This window comes from Melanostigma gelatinosum (assembly GCF_949748355.1).
Source record: "Melanostigma gelatinosum genome assembly, chromosome: 13".
NCBI classification, from domain to species: domain Eukaryota; kingdom Metazoa; phylum Chordata; class Actinopteri; order Perciformes; family Zoarcidae; genus Melanostigma; species Melanostigma gelatinosum.
This window is the reverse complement of record NC_136646.1, coordinates 23,677,482-23,691,233: the sequence shown is the minus strand read 5'-3', so window position 1 is coordinate 23,691,233 and position 13,752 is coordinate 23,677,482. Positions and strand designations below refer to the sequence as shown.

At 42.7% G+C, this 13,752-nt stretch overlaps 1 protein-coding gene across 1 annotated transcript; it reads right to left on the bottom strand.

Annotated features, from left to right (window-relative positions):
* Window positions 1-921: 921 nt before the first annotated feature.
* Window positions 922-12,026, bottom strand: unm_sa1261 (un-named sa1261). The gene is made up of 4 exons (XM_079281188.1): window positions 11,914-12,026; window positions 6,128-6,351; window positions 2,869-3,071; window positions 922-2,769 (listed from the first exon to the last, which is right to left on the bottom strand). Exons 2-4 carry the CDS (start codon window positions 6,297-6,299, stop codon window positions 1,954-1,956), a joined length of 1,191 nt encoding a protein of 396 aa, XP_079137314.1. The 5' UTR covers window positions 6,300-6,351; window positions 11,914-12,026; the 3' UTR covers window positions 922-1,953.
* Between the last annotated feature and the right edge of the window lie 1,726 nt (window positions 12,027-13,752).

Sequence of the window (13,752 nt, the reverse complement as noted above, 5' to 3'; positions counted from 1 at the left end):
GCAGGAATGCACATTTGCACATCTCTTGGCTTTAATCTGCAGTTTGATCAATTGAAATAGCAGAAACAGGTTATATATTATCATTATATTATATATTATACAGGTTATAGATTATTATTACTCTGCAGGATTTTACTGCTGTAGCTGTTGAGGTGGAGCTCATGCTGGCAGTTGTGACTTCGGCTATTTTGATTTTTTTTCATGACATCTGACATGCTATATACTATGACTTTTTTCAATGAAATATTTAAACATACGATGACTTTTTTTAATGAACTTTTTCGACATGCTATATTAGAACATTTTTCCATCACAGTAATGCACTAGAATGCTTTTTAATTATATTTTTCTACATATAATGGAGTTTGTATTAAATACTAAACTAGGACTTTTGTCATGGCACTTTATCCCTTTTTCAACATTTATTATTTGTTTCATGACGAACTATACTGTCTAATTCATGGAGTTTTCATAGGACATGGTATACAGTGACATTTATGACATATTTAGCATTGAGGACGTTCTGTCATGCTATTAGCAAAAGTTAGCAAATTCGGTGGACAACTCGGTAGTTTAATGTGGACGTGAGATGGAAAAGACATTTTGTTTCATGCTTACCTTCTTCCTGTGCAGCCCTCAGACAGTGGGATGAGAAGCCCGTACTTAGAGGGACTTTTGGACAGAATCTTTTAATGGTTAGAAAGCAATGCTAGCCGTTTCCCGCCATTGTTTTCTAGCTCAGTGGTTTCTCTCTGTAGCTTCTTATTAACCGTCCAGACATGAACAGTATAGAATCTTCCAGAAATGCCGAAAGAACAAATCACAGCGTCCGCTTTTAATTTTCTGGGTGTTTATTTCAACAAATGTTCACAGTAATAATCACGTCATACAATACTTTAAAAAACACAAAGAACATTTCCGTAACATTTCCATCCCCAAGTGCTTTTGAAATATTTCAACCATTTGTTCATCTTTAACTCAATCACCAAACAGTTGAGGGTTTCCCCAAATACTTTTATATTGTTTTCCATTCTGAACTATATTTCCCTGATCTTGGCTATTTTTCAGGAAAAGACAAATTCATCATTTCCATGAAAGGTACAATTTCTATTTTCTTTAAACCATGCATATTAAAAACTAAGGTTATTCAAGATAATTCAGTATTTCCTCCTCCCACTTACCAAATAGATAATTACATTCGGTGTTTTTACCTTAAAAGGAAATTGGCTGCAGACATTTTCTAGAAGGTAAGAAGATTCCCGATTAACACTTCGAGCCGACCACGAGGTGCGTCCTCAGCCGCTCACATGAGTGGGTTGGTTTAGGCATCGCAGGCAAACATGAAAAAGGACATTTTGGGTGAGAAAGAACAGTCTGGTTACTTATTGTTTGTGGGCGATCACGACAACATGACAAATATTTAAAGAAAAATGTGGGTTTGTGAAAGCCACCTGCTTCTACAGAAATTCAAAATTCTCTGGTAAAAACAAATCATAAATATCTGAGATTAAAAAAAACACCACACACTTTACAGGAACACATCGACCAAACAAACACACGGTAGTACCGTCAACAAGTCCTCTCCAAAGGTGATCATATCTTTTCTTCAGGTTATTTTAGCATTTTATGGACTATTCCAAACATTTGAACATATTGCTTGTGGATTATGAATGTTTTTGTTTTCTTTCTTCAGCTTTATGTTTCTTTACATGTTGTCCAGTGAGTTCATTTCAGCATCTGATAAATAAACCACAAACGAGAGGCTTGTGGTCGTCTCGCTGCTCATTTCCTCAGAGCTCGTCTTCATCAGAAATGAGTAAATCCGCAGTGAAGCTACAACGTATGTCAGGCTGTTGATCCCGACGCCAGGCACCAATAACTACACTCTCCTCCTCCTCATCATCATCGGAGAAATCTTCCTCCTGCAGCCGGAACCGCACCACTAGAAGCCGCCTACACGCAGATCTCGATGGGCGTTGCCACCAAGATGCGTCCTCGTTCGTTGTTATCTCTGTTGACCCTCTTGTAGCTGCTGGTGGAGGACGGCGAGCTGTTGGAGGACATGGAGGAGTAGTGGGTGTCCATCATGACGCTCCCCTTCGCCACCGCAAAAGCGGGCGACAGCCTCTGCTGCTTCAGTCTGTCCACCAACACGTCCTCTTCGGATGAAGACGAGCTGATGTCCAGAGGAGGCGCACTGCTCGCCAAGCCGCCGCCGCCGTTGTTCCCGTTCTCCGTGTCCAACATCCAGCACAGGTTGAAGTAGCTGAAGACCTCCTTGACGGAGCAGCGGCGCTCCTGCTCGATGGAGAGGAGCCTTCGAAACATTCGAAGGGCCTCGTCGGTGAAGCGGCGCCACTGCGACGGCACGGTGCCCGTGCGGCGACACTGCCAGCGCACAAACTCCTCGTAGAAGGCGTCGTTGGGCATGGCCTTCTCCCAAGGGAAGTTTCCCGTCAGCATGCAGAAGAGCAGCACGCCGAACGCCCACACGTCCGTGCTGTAGTCCACGCTGAAGCCCTCGTGGCGCGCGGTGTCGCACAGCTCGGGCGCCGTGTACGGGATCGTGCCGCTCACGCGCTTCACGGGAGAGCCGGCGCGCCGCGTCATGCCGAAGTCGGACAGCTTGACCTTCCGGCACTCTTTGTCAAAAATGAGGATGTTCTCGGGCTTGATGTCTCGGTGGACCAGCTTCTTGCAGTGCAGGTAGTCCAGGGCGATGGCCACCTGGTGGACGCAGCGCTTGGCCACCGGCTCAGGTAGTCCCACCTGAGCAGCGACGGAGAACAATAAAGTTAGTTATATGTTATATCATGATTACTAAGCAGATGCATGTACGTTTCTCTCACAGCTGACGGTTTCCCTCACCTGTGGAGGGATGATGTCAAACAGATCTCCTGCCAGCGCGTACTCCTGAGCGAAGATGTAGTACTCGTCTGTTTCGAAGGCGATGCCGTACATGTTGATGATGAAGGGGCAGGGCGACAGGTAGAGGGAGATGCTGTACTCTCTCAGGAAGCTCTTCAGTTTGGTGGTTTTCTTCCTCAGAAACTTCAGAGCCATCTTTGTCCCTGAGAAAGAAGAAGGAAAGAGGACAGAAGTGTTACGCAACCAAAGTAAATCTAGTTCCTCGCTTCTTCTTCTTCAGCTTTTCCCAACTGATTTATTTCACGGCCGCCGAATTGCAGGAATGAAACTTAATTAAGATGATCAAAATGAGAAGAACAATTAAAAACTACAACGTCAATGAATTAGTTGCTGCCGTTTCTCAAATCCTCTGCCAGACTATGTTCCCACGGAGTGAACATGTTGAGCTGCTTTCATGCAGCCACGAAGTATTTACATCCTTCACTTAGAAGTACTAATACCACACTGTGAAAATACTCCACTATGAGTAAAAGTGCTGTATTGATAACTTTAAATATGCAAGTATTATCCAAAAGAGGTACATATTGTACAGAGGTACAACATGTACCTCTGTACAATATGTACCTCCGAGATGCAGTGAAGTAAAAAGTACAACATGTACCTCTGACGAGTAAAAAGTACAACATGTACCTCTGACTGGAGTAAAAGGTACAACATGTTGAATCTGCACTAAATGTCCTGAGTTACACACCTCGGTTCATGTTTCTTTACATCAACGGCTGCAGACATGAATTGCATTAGAAAGGCAACGAAGACGAGCGTCTTGATTTAATAATGTCAAAGATTCACAGGAAGGCATCGAGTGGTCCGGAGGGAACACGGGGAAGTCCTTCGTGAGGTTCGGATGCATCATCTCTCCTCGGCAGACACTTCAGTGCAGCGAGAGGAGCAGCGAGGGGAAACCAGCAGAGCTCCATGTGAAGCAGCGCAGACAGCGAGCTGGAGAGCAGCGAGGACGAGAGGACGAGAGGACGAGAGGACGAGAGGACGAGAGGACGAGAGGAGACGCTCCTCCAGCACCACCGGCTCTGCAAAGAGCTCTGAGCAGTTTCACAGGTTACAGAGCGCAGACACTCTTTCAGGAGGTCAGGAGGTCACTTTGCTCTAACGCCGTGATGCAGAAGGACTTTACCTCCAAATAAATGAAATACGTTTCTTCCATCACGCTCGAAGCGTTGCAACATTTCTCACGACGCTCTGGCGTAAATGTATCATCTCCCTGAGGTTTCTTATGAATATCGTACGTTATCGATTTGCATTTGATTCAAGTATGCTGAATCATCTCGTACTAGTTCTTGTTTGCAGAGTACCACTGGATGTACATATGAATATCACTGAGTTACTTTAAACGTGATGAGTCAGAGGAAAGTTCTAGAGCGTGTTCCCTCTTAAACTACACATTTACTCAAGTACTGGATGCGTATTACTTATACTTCTCTACAGTCCAGAGGTAAATATTGTACTTTTTATTACATTTATTTGAAAGCAATAGCAAATTTCAGATTTAGAAAACTAAAAAATATTAAATGAATAACTTCATTTTATAACAATATGTTAAGAGACACAGCAGTAAGAAACTAGCTCTGCATTTACCAGCTGCAACAGTTCATTTAATGAACAAATCAATGATTCAACAGTACATAACCCAGTACTTCAATAGATATTATTCTGAAAGAGATCTTTTACTGCTTTATATTGGTGCAGCAACACCAAACAGACTTCACCACATTCTTTACCTCCGTCCTCACTTGTTGACTCGTATCTTTTTATGACTCTGAACATTCATGCATTCGTTCCCAAACACGCAGCAGAAGTCAGCAGATCTTCTCTAAATGGAGTAAATAAATACTTTCCTGCAGCAGCAACAGTTTCATGTTTCATGGAAAATGAGTCGCTCCGTTAACGTCAGCCTGCCGGTTAACGTGCCGAGATAAACGGACAGAAACTAAATCTGTGATTGATTTTCATTCAAGTTCCCTTCTTCACTAAAACGTGTTTGCACAAAATAACGACTGAAAAGGTGAGAACACAGACTTCTTCGGCCCGTTTACTCTCATAGTTATTAACATGACATTCATACAGAGCACACTGGCTCTGTGACGCGTTAAGAAGAAACGCACGTGCAGCTCTTTCATTATCTTCTGCTTTAACGGCACTTTGCAGGCTGGAAAAGGTCAGAACTCATCAGCCGCTCTGAAAATGAGCTTTGTGCTCCATAAAGGAGACGATTCAGAAGCTCTGGGCAGATGGGCAACATTTTGGGCTTTTAATGTGAAAAAGGTGGAACAGAGTTTCCATTAGTTAAGTGGTGACTTCAGGCCGTCTGGCGCCAGATCGCTCCTGAAGCGCTGCGTTAAACCGTGAACACTTCACCGGAGTGAGGAGGATCATCTTCCATTCGCTCAGCGGCTGTTCTGCTGATTGGAAACGAAGCGTCAAACAGCAGGCGAACATTGGCTGTGCTCCTCGTGCTGGAAAGCAACAAAGTACATTTACTCAACCTCTGTACTTATGTACAACTTTGAGGTACTTTATTTACTCAATTTGTTGCTGCTTTATACTTCTACTCCACTACGTTTAGGAGACAAACGTCATACCGTTACTGCACTGCATTAATCCATTACTCAGATTATTAACACAAAAATATAAATCAACTCATACATTCTGATGCGTTATTATAGTTTCAACTACTCAGCATCATATAAAGTATTAAAATGAGCTGTGTGTTTACCAGCTGCGACAGTAAAGTGATGAACACATGAATGCATCAGTGGTTATTATACATTATAAATATAAACGGGTCGTTCTGCATATTGTGTGTTTGTACTTTTTAAGTATATTCTGATGCCAATACTTTTGTATGTTTCCTAAAGTAACATGTTGATTGTAGGCTTTTACTTGTTCGAGTATTTCTGCACTGTGGTACAGTCACCGTTATACCAGTAAATGATCAGAGTACTTCTTCCGTCAATGGCAAACGTACGTCCTCCGATCAATAATTCATTCATTCATATATTCTACTGTGTTGGTTCTATGAATTCTGGGTGATCGTCAGTTGTAACATCCAGGTGTGCCTGAAAGTTAAGAGGGCTTCGAATGCATTTTTGTATTAAACTCCCGTTATTGTTTACTCGCGCTCACTTCAACATGTGGAGAAATCCAAAGCGAGCTGCAAAGAGCGTTAAAAAACAGAAGTTACCTCTGATTTTGTGGACGACCAGGTCCACTTTCCCGTAGGTGCCCTTCCCGAGCTCACAGACGACCTCGTAGTATTTGTTGATGTCCAGCTTCTCCAGGTTCTGAGCGGCGATCAGCTGGAGCTCCTCCAGGATGTCGACGGAGGCCCGGGGGCCGCGGGGCGAGGAGCTCATTGTTGTGGAGGGTCGGGCCGGAGCCGAGGGTCTGGTCTGGAGACGGGTGTTCCTGTGGGACGGGAGGAGCAGGAAGGAAGAGAGGACAGAACGCTTCGTGTTCAGGCCAAAAGAACTGCATCAAACCTTTGAGGCGTCACTTTGTGTCCATGAGAAACTTTTTGGTCTTTTAAAGATCACAGGGAGAGAGAGACACACATTCGTCATGTTTCCTGTCAATTGTCAAGATAATCTGAAGTGAACTTCTGAAATATGTAATCCAACGATAAACAGAGAACAAGAATAAGTCAGAGGTTGTGAACCGGAGACAAAACAAGTCGCCATCGAACCATCTACGAGAGAAAAATTGTTTCAGGATTTAGTTTGAATTGTTCTTTCATGTCAGAGAGTATTGGCTATGTTTAAATATATAAATAAATATAAATATTTATCCAGGAAGACACAGACAGCGGAAACAGTAAGTTAAACGATCCGTACGTCAGAATGCATTCAGGCGTTTCCATAATTAGTTTAGCTCATTAAATCTTTTTCAAACGAAAAACGGCTCAACTGACCGTAAAACCTTTTCCTGCAATTAAGATCGTTTTATTGAATTTTGCTTCCGAACAGCTTTTCTAACACGATACTTCAAAATGAGCATAAAATGTGTGGATGGAAACGCGGCTCATGACAATGCTAACCAGTTCACCGGTTAGTTGCGTGCATTAGCTAATTAGCTCAAAATGCTAACTCGATCTGAAACTTATGGAACAGCATTCGTTTGGCAGGTATTTCATCACACACAAGTTATGAATTTGAGCTCATGGTGGCACGAGATGAAAAGTCAGAGGATCATGAAACTTATTACAAATAATGCTGATGGGAACGTGAACGTCTGAACCAAATGTCATGGCAATCCATCCGAAAGTAGTTTAGATATTTCCATCGCTGTGAGCAGTAAAACATTTTAGAAAAGGAAAAGTTGTAACTAGTTTAAATGCAAATTTTACATTTGACAAAAAAAGTACAAAAAAGTAGCAGCTTCCAGCCCAAACTGTCGGCATCAAGTGACTTCCTGACTGTAAGTCGTGTCGTTCCAACATGATTGCAGCAACACGGACGCTGCACTGAGTTCACGTTCACTCCTCGGGGATGGAGGTCGGCGAGTCAGAGAGAAAACTCCCCAGAAGGTTTCTTTACATGCAGTCGTATACTGAACTCTAACGCCGTTAAGTAACAACATCAAAGTGTGAACGAGTCAAACTGTGTTTTGTGTTATTTCCTGTTGAAACAAGTCGTAATACTACAGTGTAGAAATACTCCGTTACAAGTAAAAGGTACGAAAGTTTTAGCATCAAAATATACTCAAAGTACTCATTTCAGAATAATACATATCATATTATTGGATTCTAATTATTGATGCATTAATGTGTTCATCACTTTAATGTTGCAGGAGGTAAATATGAAGCCAACTTTATTACTTTGTAATAGTGGCTTAATCTATAACAGACGAGTCATGTATGTCATTAAACATTATATTTAATATCAGTGATCTGAATCAGTAACTGAAGCTTTAAAATTAATGTAGTGAAGAAGAAAGTACAATATTTGTCTCTGAGATTGATAGCAGGATAAACTGATAGCAGGATAAACTGATAGCGGGATAAACTGATAGCAGGATAAACTGATAGCAGGATAAACTGATAGCAGGATAAACTGATAGCAGGATAAACTGATAGCGGGATAAACTGCATTTCACAGTCTCAGTACTTGTTAAGTGATATATAAATTGAATTTAATCCAGCATGTTGCTAAAACGTGCTTTTTCCTGAGTGGAACAACATGTTGTATTGTGTTATTCTTAGCTTCACTGAACCATAACTGACCGCGAGTTAGTTTCAGGATGGACTCGCGAACACCAGACGCACATGCGTGCGTGCAGTTTGCACAGTTTCACGCTCGACCGTCAAACCTCCCGAGCACAAGCATACGTATACTCTCTTATGTGCTCTCACACTGCCGTCATTTCAAAGAGCCAGCAGATGAAAGAAGTCACAACCAGCACTAATTAGAAGCATCTTCTGTTCACGCCAGCTCTCAGCAGCCGCGATGCTCCTTCTCAGGGTAACGGTGCCATGGCGGCTCCCCAGAGGGCCTCGAGGAGCGCCAAGCCCGCTTGCCTCCCGGATAAAAAGGGGGAAGAGGCCGCCTTCCATCTTTCTTTTCAGTGGAATTCTCTTCTGTAATCAAAGCTGGAACTCAGCCAATGTGCTTTGCGTCATTGCTGCTCGTCTCGCCATCTGTACCTCCCGGCTCATGTTACTGGCCGATTGCACAAAACAGGAGGGCTCGGTCTAACACCTGAAGGGGGAACGGGCTTAAAGACCTTTAATTCATCTCCCTGCACCAGCAGCAGCAATCTGTCACGTCTGCTTTGGGTCTCCTCCTGGACTGAGAATTGTATGCATGACCGCCTCTGGCCTCATTTTCTATTCGCAGAAAGAGAACATAACTAAAAAGGTCAGTGCGTGTGTTTTCCCCCCTCGACACAGAAGCCTGTAAAAGCAGACTTAAACTGCTGCAATGCAATGCTCTCAGGTCTCCACAGAAAGTCAGTCGATCAATTACAGCTTGTGCAGAACGATACTGCAGGAGTTTCAACTGCACAAAGACGGGAGATCACATTGCAGTTCTGGAGTCCTTGAACTGACCGCTAGTCAGTTTCAGGATGGATTTTAAGATCACAGGACTTCTACAACTCTATTCATGATGCAATGACTCTGCAACACTTAACCAAAGACCGACGGAGGAGCTGCCGTCTGCACGTTCACAACCTCACACCTGATAATATACAACTACCATCACTACATGCAAATGTCCATAGGAGCTGACAGACGTGCTGAGTAATGGGCTCTGTTGTTAAAGTAGACGCTCATTAAGCACTGCAGAAAAACTGCCTCCGTCGCCCCATTTGAGTCCAGGCCAACATCGACTTGTAAAACATCAGCACCTAATTAATCATTTGTGATGCTAAATCAATTTGTCAGCCAACGAGAAAACACTTAAGGAACAATAGTTCTCATCTTAAGTTATATTTGGCTGCACGCAAACGTCTGTTCCACCTGGAAAGAGTTCCAGAACGAGCAGGAAACAACACCTCATCAATCACACTGTACTCCAGCAGCAACTGGGTGTCTGGTACAGACTGAAACATCTCAACTATTGGATGGATTGTCATGAAAGTTTGGACATACATTCATGATCCCAAGAGGATGAACCCCACTAACTTTGGTGATCCTCTCGCTCCCTCTCCTGTGTGGCGGCCGGCCTGCAGCTCGGCCCTCCGGTGGAGCTCGGCGGTCGGCTCCCACAGCACATCAAAGCAGGGCGGCTTTAACCGCGGCTCGGCCGACCAGCATCGAACACCCTGCAGCTTTTGTGCCTGCACATCACTGGGCGCTCTCCTTTAATGCCAACAACCCATTTCTGCTGCTGTGAACCCCACGCTACAGTAGGTAACGTTACCCCCTTTGTCTGCTTTAATCTCTCTGCCTCTTTCTTCTTCTTCTCTGACTTTCTTTCTCTGCGCTGAATGTGTGATCTCTCTGTCTGCTGGGTGGCTGTGTGTACACATGCATCAATGTGCAAAGAACACCAGACACACATCTCAGCTGCAGCGAGGGTGACTCGACGTTCGGCTAAATTCGGGACAGTTAACACTGATTCTGGTGAAATATTATTATTATGTCCTTATAGACTGAACACATGAATTATGGCCGTTATTGTTTTTTGTAGCGACGTTGTTGAATTAAAACATTTATGTCGGGAAATTCAACCATCCATCGCCGACATGGAGCCCGGTGTGTGTCGTTTATTCAGTTGGTTGCAATCTGCAACTTCACCACTAGATGCCACTAAATCCTACACACTGCTCCTTTAAGCCGCAGATATAACTGCTTTTAACTAAGCGTTCGCATAATAGCTGCCTCACGTACCCTGCGTCCGTTTGAAAGCTTTTGTTGTGCATGTTGTCAGAATGTATCGCGACACATCCGCAAGATGCAATCTGCACATAAGTGGAAGGGGAAGTGTTGGGCCACTCAGGTGATGTGACAGGTTAGGGCTCGATTTAGAAGACGTGTATACCGCTGACGCCTTTCAGAATAAGCAATGCGTCACACTCGAGTGTTAATGGTTTTTCGACACAGTCGGAGTTCTCAGGTAAATGAACCTGCATCTTCAGAGCCAGTTACACTGCATGTCATCATTCATACAAGGAGCCATCTGCCCATCCAGTTCTACCGATGGTGCAGACTTCAGGAGTCATTTCAGAGTCTTGCCCAAGGACATGCAGACTTGCAGACTTGTGGATCCAGGAATCTAAACATGAATCTTCTGATTGGTGGACGACCCGCTGTACCTGCTGAGCCACAGTGCCCTCTCGTACATATGCCAAGTATGTCGACAAATCCTGAAGATAATGGAGGTCAATGGCGGTAAAGACCATGTTAAAATAGATTGCATGTCCCTACAAGTAAATATAAGGCTGCAACGAACGTTTGAATTCATTGTCGATTAATTTACAAACTGTTTTTCCAATGAATTGATGAAAGCTGGAGTGGACCAGCTCAACACAGCATGTCCCTACAGGTAAATGTAGGGCAGCAACACATTATTGATTTATGAAATGTCTTCCCAGAGTTCAAGGGGAACTCTTCAAACGTCTTGTTTTGTTCAAACAGATAAAACGTGACAATAAAAAACAGCAATTCATGTCATTTGAGAAGCTGAAACCAGAGAATTTGGAACATTGGTTTTGCTCTTCGTGTTGGTAAATGCCTAAAAGGATTAATGAGTATCAAAACAGTTGATATTTTTTATGTGAATAAAATAATGTTTTAATGGATTCATCAGTTCAGATATTAGAGGCATAATCTCCGCAGCCCAATTTGAGGGTCCAAATTGGTTTTTGATGCCATTTCCCCCCAAATAAAGAGAGTTCCCATCAATACAAAACAATTAAAATGAAGAATGAAGGTTTGAAGCATCCACAGTGTATCATCCTCCACACGACTGGAGAGCTGATGTCAGGATCATTGTTTACAGTCTGGGAGTCATAAAAACCACAAACTGCAGCACAAAGACATGAAGTGTGAACCAGCTCTGCAGACACAAAGCATGCATTACAAGCAATGCAACGTGTAGCACACATGAATCCAGGTATAGTGCAGGAGTGTGTGCACGTGAGCATGTTTGCAGATTAATAATGTGATCAATAAATGTACAAATCCCAAATATAGTGGCGTAGAGATGTGTAAACTGGGACACAATAGCTTGACAGCAGCTCCATTGTTCTGCTCAGTCTGTTTGCTCACATGGGGTCTGAGTTTGGTATTATAAAGAATTTAATAAATGATTTATAATTAAGAAACAGCAGTTTAGATGAATTAACAAAGCCGGATTGTAAACACAGCGTTAGTCCAGAGCAATGCTCTGCAGCACAAAGACATGCAACGTGACAACACAGAATCTGAGCTGTCAATGAATGCAACTGCACATTTAAAGACACAAACGAGCGTTCAATTAGCAGTTAATTGCTTTAAACCGGTCGGGAAATGATCACGTCTGATCTTACCTTTAAAAAGATGCTGCATGCAATCTGTCAATCCGTCCAGACACCTGACTGCTTTTAGGAAAAGAGGAAACAGAGCTCTTGAATTATTTCTTCTTCTTCACGGTGGAGCAGGGACCTCCGCTCGTCTGCACCGCCGCTGTCTGTCACAGTCTCCCCGCTGCTGGTTCACCCTCGAGCCGCTACGTCTCTCCGTCTCTCTATTGTCTCGCTATCCTGCAGGCAGGTCCCGCCCACCGCCGCTAACGTCCAATCAGAGCGCAGAGCGACGGTGCGCTCCTCTGCGACGATGCTGCATTCACGTAATGTAGGAATTTAATGGTTCATCTACAATCGACGAATACTGTGATGGTGTGTTTAACAGACTGGTAGGTTTGTTTTAGGATTGAGATTGGAGCTGGAAACGACAAGATAAGATACAACAAGACAAGATATTACAAGATAAGATAAAATAACATTAAAAAAATAACATTGAAAAATAAAGCAAGATAAAACTATGATAAGATAAACGAAGACAAGACAAGATAAGATACAAATAATATAAAATAAAAAAGTCTATGTGCTTTTTATTTAGATGTCTGAAATAAGGTCTGTGGTTATCACACGGTGAAAAGATTTTAATGTTCTGTTAATATAAAACAATATAATCCTTTATTAGTCCCACAGGAGGGAAATTTGCCAGATTACAGCAGCAAAGTGGAAAGCACAACATGAGACATCAGTGGAAAAAACAAACAAAAACAAACAAAACAAGTACAATAAATAATCAAACAGTAGAAGAAATAAGCAAGCCGTAACAAAAAACAAAATCTAAAAATACCATATACCGGGAATCAGATTGACTGGATTGAGTCAGTGAATACCCCTCTGGTGAATTTAGAAGCTTTTAAGTGTCACTAGAACACTCGTCCTTTATCTCAGTGGTGCAGACATGAAGTCATGTGACCGTGGAGGAACTCCTTTACAGTCTAACACTTCTGCTGATTGTATTCATGGCTCTAAAATCATTAAAGTGGTGTTTATTTGTGAAGATTATCACAATATGAAAGTAGTGTAACGGACTGGGTGACATATAAAATGTTTGTTTGCCACAAAAAATATGTTCTGCAATAATCCAAAATCAAATTAAAACATCCCGTTGGTTTTTTGTGGAGGGAAACCATGTGACGCTAACTTCCTGTTGACCTAAATAAAAATACATAATCCTGCAGCTCTCTATTAGGTGTGATTCAGGACTCATCCTTTGTCTGCTGTGGTACCCAGTGCAAACTAGGCCAATATATCATTTTGACTTATAATCATCAAAAGCAATGAGATAAAGATGGATCAAATATAGCAAGACACATATGTCAGGATTTAGGTTTCTATGAGAACATGTATTAGGAGGTTTTGTATAAAATATATGTTAAATGCAGCGATTTCTGTTCGCTGCAAATATTTCCTTTAAAATTGAGCTCAGAAAATCCATCGAGGAATATTGAAATAAACATTTCGTTTTTGACTTGTAACCTAATTTCTAACAGAGAAACTGTTGTTTTTTCTTCCCCTCGCAATTCCCACGTCCTTGAATGCAGCATGAAGACAGGCAGAAGGCAAAGCACAGCATGTTCTGGATGAAAAGTGAAGCTGTGGAGACACTCACATTGAAATCAATAGTTTGTCTGTGAGCGGCTGTTTGCAGCTGCAGCAGCCGGAGTGAATGAAAAGCTGAGCGTGAGATCAAACAGTGTGATCGTCTCCTGTGGTGAATAACAAGTGGTGAAAGCTAAGTCAAAGAGACCGAGTGGTGCTGGTTGGTGTATTGATTTGTGTCTGTGATGGGAAGCCTCATGATCATGAGGA

Coding starts and splice junctions, on each gene's coding strand:
- unm_sa1261 (XM_079281188.1), bottom strand. CDS start 6,299: ATGAGCTCCTCGCCCCGCGGCCCCCGGGCCTCCGTCGACATCCTGGAG. Junction 3,072..6,127: donor GGTCGTCCACAAAATCAGAG/GTAACTTCTGTT, acceptor CTTCTTTCTCAG/GGACAAAGATGGCTCTGAAG. Junction 2,770..2,868: donor TTGACATCATCCCTCCACAG/GTGAGGGAAACC, acceptor GTCGCTGCTCAG/GTGGGACTACCTGAGCCGGT.